This window comes from Aquila chrysaetos, chromosome 15, assembly GCF_900496995.4.
Source record: "Aquila chrysaetos chrysaetos chromosome 15, bAquChr1.4, whole genome shotgun sequence".
NCBI classification, from domain to species: domain Eukaryota; kingdom Metazoa; phylum Chordata; class Aves; order Accipitriformes; family Accipitridae; genus Aquila; species Aquila chrysaetos.
In genome coordinates this window covers 19,618,632-19,631,299 of record NC_044018.1, presented here as the reverse complement: position 1 = coordinate 19,631,299, position 12,668 = coordinate 19,618,632, and the positions used below count along the sequence as shown (strand labels likewise).

The 12,668-nt window shown below is 38.9% G+C and overlaps 1 protein-coding gene across 4 annotated transcripts in view; it reads left to right on the top strand.

The window, feature by feature from the left end:
* The window catches only part of COLEC11 (collectin subfamily member 11), a 48,657-nt gene extending 43,438 nt beyond the window's left edge, over positions 1 to 5,219 (top strand). For 3 of the 4 annotated variants that reach the window (XM_030036985.1, XM_030036983.2, XM_041128735.1), the window contains exons 4-7: positions 45 to 116; positions 841 to 894; positions 2,297 to 2,392; positions 2,549 to 5,219. In XM_030036985.1, the coding sequence (XP_029892845.1) occupies positions 45 to 116; positions 841 to 894; positions 2,297 to 2,392; positions 2,549 to 2,958 (632 nt within the window). In that variant the 3' untranslated portion in view covers positions 2,959 to 5,219. The remainder of the gene's footprint in view (positions 1 to 44; positions 117 to 840; positions 895 to 2,296; positions 2,393 to 2,548) is intronic. The other variant, XM_030036986.2, reaches the window with a different exon arrangement.
* Positions 5,220 to 12,668: the final 7,449 nt, after the last annotated feature.

The following is a 12,668-nucleotide window of genomic DNA, read 5'->3' as shown; positions in this document are numbered from 1 at the left end:
GCTACATTGCTACCTTGTGTCTTTCGTCTTTCTGTTATGTATAGGAGAAATGGGGGACAAAGGACAGAAAGGCAGCATGGGACGGCATGGAAAAATTGGTCCTATTGGTTCAAAAGGTATGCTTACTTCAATTGTTTCTCCATTTGTGTTTCAGATGAAAAATCTGTGATCATTTATGTTTGAGAAAAGTTTAAGGGCTTGAAAAATGGTTACCAAGTCTCAGAGTTTACCACAACAGGGAGTTTCTCACACTGGAGTCAGCCACATGACTGACATCTCTCAGCCAGTTACCTTTTTCTCTGACAGCAGTATATTTACCCTTAAACCAGGGTGAGAATCCTGGTTTAAGGCTAAATAAAGAACTTTGTGCACCATCACACAAGTGTGGACAGTTAAGAGAAGCAGATGGGAAGTTGCACTGTATTTTGGCAGACTTTTAAGAGCCAGAAGACTTGTATTCTAATCTTGCCTACCCCATAGGCTTCCTATGTGACTTTGGTTAAGTCATTTGAACCAACGTTTACTTAAGCATCTAGATTATGAATCTAGATTTAGGCACCAGCATAGCATATCTAGTCCTTTTCCCTCTGCAGCATCTGAACTTCTGTGAAGTACATGAATGTCAAAAAAAGGATATCGATACATATTTTTTGTGTTCAAGTTTCATAGCTTTGTCTGGCCTTTATTGTGGAACAACTATGACAGAAAAATCTTTATTTTTGCTTGAGCATATTTCTACTTTCCACATTTGAATGTTACTAGAGAAAAAATCAACAAGTGCTAAATGAACTGTTGACCAAAAAAGCTGCCTTAAATTTATATTTTTTTTCATGTCTTTAGGTGAAAAAGGAGATAATGGTGACATAGGACCACCAGGTCCTAATGGTGACCCAGGTAATCCATGACACACCTTGTATATGTGAAGGATTTTACAAGATGCATGCATCATCACCAAAAATACATGTCTGTTTACATATGGGGGAAATAATGAAAAATTAAATATTTGTATAGGTACTGTAATATTTCACTGTAATATTTTCAAATTACTTAAAATTATTGAAGCTGCAGTAGTTGCGGGACTTGTAGTGTATTTGTTGAAACATGTCTCAGAGCTCCTCAGAGGTGTGATCACTCCAGAAGACTAGCAGGAACTGAAGAGCAACCATCCGTATCATTCATCACCAGGGCAAAGGGACATCTCTTCATATCCCACTATGGCTCCCAGCCAACACAAAGGAGCAGGTTGGAAGCTCCTGCCCCTCTATGGATTATTGTCATAGGAGCAGGAGATTACCAGAAATACAGATCATCCAGAGAAAAAGGTGAAAGCCTGGCATAAGAAGTGTTGTAAGCCTTACAAAAGTGGCAAATTCCAATTTTACCCAATTTTTCCCTTCCTGGCAGGATGCACTAGGGGTGCACCAATTAGTTTTCTCATGAGAACATAATTTGTCGCTCTAATTCTTGAGCCAGAGTACCATATACCTAGTCATCAAGCACAGTTTTTCAGTGTAAGTACCCTGTGCTTAGACTGACTTAAGAAACCTAAGCTGAGTAATTGGGTAGTCAAATGCAGATTTGAATAATTACACACAGAACTGGAAACCGTAATTGATCCTCGTTTTGAGATTTGAGCTCATAGATGTAACAATTATCCTTTTAGTATTCTCATTCAGATTATCTTTGTCAAACCAAAATCAATTTGGGTTAATAGATGGTTTTCTATTGTCTTATTTTATTGGAAGAAGTACCATAAATTCTGTACTTTCAAAAGTACAGAACTACATTTTGCAGGTAATTATGTGCATTACATGGTTGGAACATTAGCGTTTTGGATCTGCTGTGTTATGTTCCTTGTGAGGAGCAGGCGAACAACGCGCTGTGCAGATTTTTGCTGTGGAAAAAGTGCTCTTTGGAGAAGACCGAAGAGAATAATTTTACTCAAAACGGGAAATTTTAACAAATGTTTTTAGTTAAAAAAAAAAAAATCTGTTTTTTCTTTTTTTTTTTTTTTTTTTTTTTTTTTTTTCCCAGGGAATATCTGTCTGTGTTTAGGTTAGCACTAATCATGCAGGGCTGAAGCTTCATGGGAAGTGAACTGAGCTGCTCTGGATAGGCTCAGACACCCATGAGAACCATACGATGGTGCAGGGTAGCGAAGGCTCTAGGTTTCTGTCTGTTATTTGCAAGACAGCCCTTTCCAGGGCTGCCAGGCTGGGCCTTTTCATAGAATTGTTTAGATAATTATTGAAATTAGATAGCTTTTTGATTTTGCTGTATCTGTATCATTTCACAGGCATCCCCTGTGAGTGCAGCCAGCTAAGGAAGGCTATTGGTGAAATGGATATCCAAGTGGCCCAGCTGACAACAGAACTAAAATTCATAAAAAATGGTAGGTTAATTTTATATAAATATTTTCCTTTCTTGTTGCTTCATTTTTCCGGTGTAATTGCTCGTAGAGAGTGTCACCGTTCCGCATCTGATTTGTGAAGCTATTTTGGGGTGTACAGTAACTTGGTTTATAGAAATGCGAGTGCTCACTTTTCAGCACTGCCCTCCCCCGCAGCTGTTGCTGGTGTGCGTGAGACAGATAATAAGATATATCTGCTGGTGAAGGAAGAGAAGAGATACAAGGAAGCCCAGCTCTACTGCCACGGAAGAGGAGGGACTCTGAGCATGCCCAAGGATGAGACTGCCAACAATCTCATCGCTTCGTACATCAACCAAGCCGGGCTCACCAGAGTTTTCATTGGGATTAACGACCTAGAGAAAGAGGGAAATTTTGTCTATTCTGACCGATCGCCCATGCAGACCTTCAACAAATGGCGCAGTGGGGAGCCCAACAATGCTTATGATGAGGAGGACTGTGTGGAGATGGTGGCTTCTGGAGGGTGGAATGATGTTGCTTGTCATATTACCATGTATTTTGTGTGTGAATTTGACAAAGAAAATGTCTAAGCTTGTCTGCTCTTTCTTTTTTTTAAGAAAAGTTTTTAAGCCAATTGTACAAGTTACCCCATGTTTATAGAGTACAAGTGATATTTTGCAAGTATGTGGCATCAGTGTTGTACAGCTGTAAATACAATTTAGGTATTTCAAATATCAGTATTTACCCTTCAGAAGGGAAGAGCAGTGATAAGACATAGCTTGTTTTTTTCTGTAGGAAAATATATGTATTTAGATAAAAAGGTGGTTTGGGGCTAAATTCTGCCCTCACAACAGTTAACAAATGCAATTGCATGACTGTAAGGGAAGGCAGAATTTGGCCTCTAGTTGTTAGAATGATTATTTCTGAAGAAGTAGATTCCCGATATTCTTTTATCTTAGCAAAATTTGTAGTTATAAATGTTAATTGCTTGTAGTGCTATAGGGATGTTTCAGCAACAAGGCAAACATTTTGTATACTCCAGGTAGTAATTACAAATATTACTGTAAGTTTTTTGGATGTGAAGATGTTACAACTTTTTTTTTTTTTAAAAACAGCCAAAGCAAACCAACAAATCGGGAATCCTACCAATTTTGTAATGTTTCTTTATTAAACTGTTCACAGATGTATGACAAGGAGGCACTTAAGTAAACTGTATTTTAGTGCTGAGGGAGGATAAAGTTCTTATAATTTAGTACTGAAAGAGGGATCCCAGCCCGATGGGTGTTTTCGTTTTGGGGTTGGCTAAAGGTAAAAGTAGGATTTTGGTTTTCTGCATTCTTTAGCTGAGAATGCATGAACTGTTTCAGGCCCCAAATAATTTCTTAAAGTAAATGTGTTTCACATTTATATAAGATGATCTTGGTGCATCCTGTTACAAAACAAACAAAATACCAGCCCTCCACAATCTAAGGCAGACTTCATAAATATACAACAAATTTTGTAAAAAATGGTTTCACTAGTAGTTCCTTTTGGTAGGGAAATGGCTTACATGTTTACTCAGATTGTAAAGATGACCCCCTGAAAAGCAGCAAAAGTTTCCAAAAATTTTCCAATTATGTATATAGAAGTAATAAGTAATTTTTCACAAATAATTTTTGTACCAAATTTACAATTGCATGTGATGGAAAATGTGGTGTATATTTAAAAAAACCAACAACATAATTTCACAAAGGAAATGATTAATTACTTTGGTTCTTCGTAGGAGCCAGTTGCATGACATCTTATCTTGCTGTTAGGCATAGAAAGATGACTACAAAATCTCTGACTGTTTTTTCAGGAATACCTTGCAGAGTGTTTTAAGATGATTTTTAAGGAGAAATGATCCTTTGTATAACAGTAATCAAAATACATACCTGATCATTATGGGAGATTGGTCTACAGGATATCCACAGTGGATATGGCATGTGGTCCCAGCGATTTCCCTACAGCAAGGCAAGACCAACTCATATCAACTCTACAGTGCTGTGGTATATAAACTATCAATGACCGTACAATTCTGTTCATATCCACAGAGTCTGACAATATTTGATGCGATGCTATCATTATATACCTAAGAAAAGAAACCATTTTGCTTGCTATATTTACTCTGTGAATTTGAATCCATTATATATATATATATGTTTGCTATTAATTTTGAAGATCAGTAGCAAATTCCTATAGTATTTGAATATCAGCCCAGCTCCAGAGCAATCACTCTAAGAAATGAACGGTTCTTTGATTGCTTTACTTTCTAATAAAGGTAGGTATGATTCCTATATGTTAGGTGTTCTTCCAAGTGTGTATTGAAATCTATTAAATAATGTGAATATGGTTCTATGCTAATATTCAAAGACTCTTTACAGAATTTGCAGGGAGCTAACAATTCCAGTGGAGCAATTTGTTTGGTTAGAATAGCGCCTTTTGAATATCATGATTGTTTCCTGCCTGCTATAGAAATCCTCAGAAACCATTTAAATCCCCAACATACTTTTGTAGAATCATTGTAGCTATATTAAACCAGTCCAAACCTGAGTTACAGATATCTAGAGCTCCCTCATTATGTATGTGCTGAAGTTGCTAACTGTTTATTTTTCACCCAGGTTTTGAAAATCTCTGTTGTAATGTTCGATTTCCTCAGAAACATGAAAAGAGGCCTTTTGAGGAGGTGGGAAGCTTTTTCAGATGCCAAGTGCTCCTATTTTAGCTGGAAGTCACACCACATTTATAAAGATTGCCTTGATGTGTAGAGCATTTAAGCAGTCTCAATTTCTATTAAAATTTAAGATGAAAAATAAAGGCAATGGAAAAAACATTTATTTCCCCAGTTTTCATGTTCTTCAGGATATATTTTTGCAGCTCTTGATATACGAGATAGAAAGGAAATTAGGTGTATTGTCAGAGCCCTGTACATTGGCTGCAACAGTCCTTGGTTTCACCATTTGGGCAAGGAGAACAAGGCTAGTGTGTAAGGTCTCTAGCTGTCCTGCAAGGAGCAAAGAGTGCACATCTGATATTTACCCTTGCGAGGAACAGGGCAAGAAACGATGACTGGAAAAGAATGAGCCCTTCAGCATTTCTCTCACCCGCCAGTTGCTGACCCCCATAGGTGGACCCTTGCTGGAGGCAGAAATCAATGTTGCATGTAGCGCTCAGCCTGCACGAAGCCTGCTGATGTGCATGGTAAGATTTCCATTACTCTCAGTGGAATTTGGAGCTATTGTTTTAGGAGAAAAATCAAATAATATGTTAGTTTTATTTGGTGTATTTTCCATGTGCTTTAAAACCTGCACTGTAATATCCTTACTCCTTTTGTGTGGCTCTGTGGAAGCCTTTGGAACATGTCTGCCTGGCAAGCTGGCACTGAGGTTTCCCAGACTCTTCTTATATGCTTTACTTTTGATGGATGATTTTTCCTCATAAATATTTCCCCATAGGCCTTATTTATTTTATTCTTAATTAAGGGGCATGTTGGTGCATTTTAAGAAGGCAACAGTAACAGGTTTGGTTTTTTTTATATAGTTGCCCATTCATGCTCTTGAATGACTTCACATAAAATGCATATTTCATTCAACTGTATTCCACACCTTCAGCTGCTAAGGCTGTGTTATTGTATTACTGATGCCAGGGCCAGATGTTCATCCCCCTTCTAGGAGACGAGTTGGCAAAAGTAAAGCATTTAGCTGGCTGGGTCCAAGGGGAGCTCCATTGCCAGTGGGAGCCCTGCAGTGCTGTGGACAGCCCCGGAGAGTGCTGGACGATGTCTGACCCTGATCGCCACCTGAATTTGCCACTCCTTATCCTGGCTCCTTGGTGGAAAGTGCTTCTCCCACCTGCCTCGTTATCCTGCTTGGCTCCTGGTTTGCCATCTCTCATGAACCAGCTGGTCCTCGCTGTGCCCTGACAGCTGACGTGATTATCCCTGAAAATATGGGTTTGTGACAGGTTGCAGGTTAGCAGCAGAACTTCTTCCTGGCTGTGAGTTTTAAACTGTCTTATGCGACAGAGAAGAACTGTAAAAAATTAATATTTATACATGGGATGTAGAGCATCCTTATTCATATAAGTAAAATGGAGTGCTTCATTTTTCATAAGCTCAGGAAATACCAGTTCAAATATGCATTACAAAATAGCAGCTAGTTGGACTTTTTTTGTTACAGTTTTTGATGAAAAGTGAAATAAGATGAAGTTAAAACAATTTTTTATTGTAAAATATGGTGAAGGTTCAGAATGGACAAAGAAATTTTGAAGTAGACATTTTTCAAGATGTTTCCTTTTGGAATTTTTCAGAATTTCATTTCTGAGTTCTGAAGCTTCATTTTGACCCATGAAGGGATTTGGTTTTATATTATTTTTAATATGCTTTACGCCATGTCAGTAACAGTGTTCAGTATAATGCTTGAAATATTTCACTTTATTCTTTATGGCTTAATTTCCAATGGGAACAAGTTATCTTTCTGAGAGTTCTGTTGTTTGCCATACTGAAAGAGTTTGACACTTGAATGGGTTTCACCTTCTGGGACTGCTATGACACTGTAAACACTCTGAATACAAAGCAATAGATAGTTCAACCAACATTAAGTAGAAGATATTCTTACTGATTATGAAAATGATTCATTTAAGTATTATGCCATATAACTAGCAGTTTATGCCCTATTACAAGTGTCCAATCATTAAATAAGATAAAACAAATACAAGCATTTTTAAATGTGAAAATCTTACAAATATACTTTCATCCTGAATTAAAACAAAAAGATGTCAAAGTAACCAAATTTCCAGTAAAGCAAGGTTTCACCTAGTTCTATATCCAGATCCAGTTTTTATGGGAAACACAGTGACTTGTGATGCTGGTTGCTGAATCAAATCCTAGAGCAGAAAATTAGCCTACAGTGCAAACACTGATTGATTGTACATGACTCTACCCCTTGCACTTTCTGGACCGCTTCCCCTTAACCTTTATTTTCAAGCATTCTGCTCACTTAGCTCTGTATATAAATGTGTGCATGAGTTTGTCCCAAGGGTCAACCTCTTTTCACTGGAGATTGTGGTTTTTAATTTTTGGCTTGCCCTGTGGTGCCAGCAGGTCCACATCACTCAACCTGTCTGCCACAGGTTATGGACCAAGAGATGGGTTTTTTGTCCACCGGGGAGAGCTGGAAATGCTCTGTGAAATGAAACTGTGTCCGTGAAACCACTTGTGATGTAAGAGGTATTGTGCAGGACCGGAGCCGGCCACTCACCCATTCCCTGGGGTGCATATTCCCGGTTGGGGAGAGGCAGTCCAGCCTACTGAGAAGAGAGTTGACCTCCTTGTGTTATTGTGGGTAAAAAGAAACCAGAGTCTTAAGATTTACTTAGGGAAAAAAATGTGCAGTGGAGGGTTTTGATTATTTGCTTTACAGAGTAGCTGAGAGAAAGAACAGTTTGTTTTTAATTTTGCTGTGTTAGGAGAGTACAAACTATGGGAACCGGGAGAGAAAGGGTTTGTGGAGAGGATGATAGCTGTGTGCTCAAGGTGTTTTTCTGGATGCATGTCTCCTCCTAGCCAGGAGCCTTTCAGTTGGATGAGGAGGGGAGTCCTCTCAAGAGGGAGAGCATGAAATGGAAAAAGTGGGAGAAGCAGTGAGTGGATGTGCAGAACCAGCAGTGAGTGGGATGCCCATGAGGCGGAATGTAAATGTTACCTCCAGCCGTTCTTCTGCTTCCTGCTAGGGAAACGTAATTATCTTGCCCTTTCCATCAAAACGTCTCACTATAGCTCTGGATGGGTAGCTATAAAAATAGAGGGAGGTGACCAATTTAGCACAATGTCTGTGTCTAAATAAAGCCCAGTTTGAGTCTACGGCCAAATAATAGCATCCACTACTCTTTGGGTATATTAATGTATGAAATCACTGGGGATATAATTAAAACACTGCTATTCAAAGGCTAGCTATGTAGTATTGATGAGTTTCTGTATATCCTTTACATATAAAAGTGTGAATACTGCCAAGAAGTCAGCAATGGAAGGTCTGGTGTGCAGCTGAACGATACATGCGTTACTATACTATCATCTAGTGGCAGTAAGAGGCAAAATGAAGGAGCTGAGTAGTAGTTTGCTTCTGCTTGCATTGGAGTTACCACGTTATTGAGTGCAACCACCGATGTGGTATTGAACAACTGATTTCCCAGCTCTGAAGTCTTTCATCAGATTTCTTCTCTTCTTTGTGAAGAGATTATTTTGATTTATAGCAAAGAGATGTGCACTGATTTTAAGTCCAATGCCAGGTGGGAGTTTTGACTAAGAAGTGAGAAGTGTGCCCAAATGAGTTCAATTATCATGCCTTGGAGTTAAGAAAAAGAAAACAAGTCAAGCTGTGCTCTGCAGGCCAGCATCTAAACTGCAGGTGCAGATCTTCACCTGGCATCAATCAACTTCAGTGAAGCCAAATTGATTTATACCTGCTGAGGATTTGGCACAGTTTCTTCATAAATTCTAGATTTATGTTTATTTTGGAAAGAAAGAGAGAGGGAGAGGGAGGGAGGAATTTTGATGTTTATAATTCATTCTGACTGCTGTTATTCAAAGTTTGAGCTGGTGTAATGAATACATCTCTCATGCAAATTTCTGGGCTATAATCAGTTATGACACAAATTTTGAATGTAAAATAGTTGAAGTAGATGTATGTTGTGAAACTTTAACCTTGAAAGTACACAAGTGGTATGATGCAGAACACAAAGAAGCAGTAAAAGCATTCAACATCAAGAATAATTCCTCCATCATTTTATATTCTTCTATGAAAATTAAACCTTTGCTTTTTGCCATACTCAGCATTGATTCATAGGAGTGGACGGGTGCCATCTAGTGAAGAAAAGATTTGTTGCATATCTAAAGAGCCACAAATCCAACTTTGTTCCAGCTTCATCCTTTAGTATGGTCGGAATGATAAGGACAGACAAACATTCTGCAAGAGGGAAATTGAGCAATATGTTCATTTCACTGTGTTTGTAGCACACACTGAAATAAAAGAAGGTATAAAAATGCAAAATACTAACTTCCTTATTACAAAATGCCCTGCACATATATCAGCTTGTTTTATTTAATTCCATTCCCTGCTTCTTCCCCAGCATCACTTCCCTTCTCCTCTAGATAAAAAAATCTAATACAGTAACTTGTGACTTATTTAGGTAAAGTTCAATATCTCTTCAAAATATACCCAGCTAGATTAGCAGGAAAAAATATAGTTGACCTTGATGTAGGCAATTCCTTTTTCGTGCTGATTTTTGGCTACATCTTACTATTCAGAAGCCTCTGAAAGTGGAAGATAAATGCTGGATCCCTTAACCTGGCACTGCAAAAGCATAAATGCATTACAGCTGATGCGTTGACACCATGCCTAACACTTAGTGATAACATCTCTTTGGAAAAAATACTCTTTGAGACGACTGTCCTGGTCTCCACAGTGTACTCAGTTTTCTTCTTAAAGCTTCTCCTCCTTTTGCATCTGATCAGACCCACAAGGGAAGTTAATTGTTTACTTTTATTATATATTTTATACTGTATTATCTTGGAAATTGATCTGCCTGTGCAGTTGTTTTGAATCATAAGCAATTTAAAATGGATTCTTTGAAAATATGGTTTATACTATTAACTAAGATGAACCTCCTTTAAGTTTAGACTAGAGTAAATAGAAGATCAACAAATCTACCCCATGAGACAAATCTACTTCATGATTTTAAATTAAACCGAAATGGGCTGGTTGCTAACAGATGAGAAGTCAGCAAGCATTGACGTTACAGTTCAGATAAAGCAGGGCCTGAGTTCGCTGACACCAGGACGTACTGTGGCATGTTCACTATTAGCTGACACCAGGAATACCTGCTCTGGTGCTTTGTGAGCCTTACATTTATTTGGCCGGTTTTCTATGGGCCCAAATCTGTCTTTCTGGTGCCACTTGCAGATCATTATCTAGCAGTGCCTGCCTCAGGTGTTGGCTGCTCCTTCTATCATCAGCGTTAGCCCAGTTTTTGAAGAACAAGGCTAATGCGATTGCATGCCGTATTTCCTTCTAACAACTTTTGAACCTTTTACCATTTTCAACCAGGTGTGACAGAAAGTGTCAGGGATCTGAAGTTTTTAAACATTTTGTGTAAAGATGTAAGTGGGTAATGAACAAAGATTTCCCTCAGTCCCTCCTCAGGAAATAGCTGCAGTGTGAACTCATCTGTTGTTAAACACCAAAGAGTCATCTTGGAGACAGACTATACAAAATCCTAACCGCAGGAAAAGATTTGATTAGAAATTGTCCTTTCAGGCACTGAAGACTTGAGATAATAGTGGTGGATGCTATAGGAAACCAGCCTTTCTCAGTCCGATTGCCCACAGAACAACTCATCTGTTCTATGATGTCCAGTTGATGGTATGCTGGCTGCAGTGAAAAGGGACCATTAGATCACCTCTTATCCTAGAAGAGAACATTTTCCATACATGTCTCTTTGAATCAGCTTTGCTGTGATTTGAGTGTAAATGATATTTGATCATTTTTTTTACTTAATCCGACACTGATCCCATGCCTTTTTCCCCCCTTGTCGAGATCACTAACCAGGGATGAAGACAGAATTTTCAAAACCACTCAGCATTGTCCTGGCTCTCCTGGGAGCAAGAACGGGCATCGACAGAGCCGGGCAATATAAAGTCCTGTGCATCCCACCTTTTCTGCTGGAAGCATGCTGCATGCTTTATGTTTGCATTTATATAATGTTTTATGCCTTTTCCAACTGGATGTATTTTGCTTCCCTTACTCTTTACCTTGTTTATGCTGTGATGGGATATAGGCAAAAAAAATGGCCTTCTCTGCTGTTTAAGCAAGTAATGTATATGTGTGATTGGAGGCTACAGATAAGTACCTTCACAGAAATCCATTTTTAATAGTGAGCAGACAGGGGAAAATAATTTGTCATAAGATTACAGAGAGGAATATTTAAACCTGTTATGAAATTTCTAAAGAACTTAGGGAATATGATAATGATTATGCAGACTAGGTTTTTTGCTAGATATGTAATGAAAATGAAAAGAAATCAAAGATACACAGTGGAAATCAATATTAACTAAGGTATTATGTATGAAATTAGGCTAGAAAAGAAGAAAATAATATTTCATGTAAAAAGGATTGAAGGAAAGCAATCATGGGGCATAATTAACTGGGCATTCCTTACTTTTGTGGTTTTGGTGAGCCTATTTTACCCTTAATTACCCAGAACTGATTTTTTAAGAAGGTTTCTTCAAGCTAGGTACTGTTTTTTAGCTTATTCTTACAGGTTGCTTTGCATGTTCTCAATCCCTGACTTCATTGCCAATCTTCTAATAGAGGATGGTTCACCTGCTGTAAGTGACAGTGTGTAGGGTTTACTGTGCTGAGAACACCACTACAGCAGGCAACCTACCCTGGTAGACGTTTTGCCTAGTTACGGTCAAAATTTTGCACTCCTTGAACAGAGGACAGTGGATAAATTTGCTGAATGTCTTGGGGTGCCTCAAAGGGCACTAGGTGCCTCTGTGTGAGGCAGCTGAATTGAGCCCATTGTGATGATCAGTTTAGCCTCCTGCTAATTACCACTGACAGCTTTGATGGGAGATTTCTGCTGGCTGTGAGAACTTATGCTCCGTGCACATAGGCCAACACCTAAATGGAGACTTTTAAATGGAGGTGTCCAGATTCCCTTGCTCCCCTGACTGCTCCTGGTTTGCCAGAAGCCTTGGCTCAGGTTTGCTGGATGGGAGTTGTCTCCTCTAGTTTTAAACACCAGCACTGTAGATATCTGCATCTGAGCTAGTCACACTGTCTCTCTTTATAGTCTGTGGGGAGAAATAAGTGCATTCAGGGTATGATTCATCTGTCCTATTTTAGATGTCTAAATTGGGATGGGAACGTTCCTTGTTCTGACTCCTCATTTCTTTCCATTGCCCTAAGGTGAGACCAAGGTGACAAGCTAAAATGCAGACATTTCTGTCTGATCAGATGAATCCCACCCATCAAATCTCAGGAACTTCCACCCCCAAACCCCCATTATATAGAGCTGGCACTCAGATGTTTCCCTTGCTGACCAGCTGTGCTTGTCATGTAAAGTTATGAAGAGAGGCTATATGAGGTTGTGAAGGAGGTGTGACCTCCACTAGAAGAGCATGACCTGCCACGGGTGACTTTTTGTCACATGGTGGGTCCAGATGCTCCTTCTATCACGCAGCCCAGTGTGGTACTGACTCATGAGTCACACTCAGGAAAAA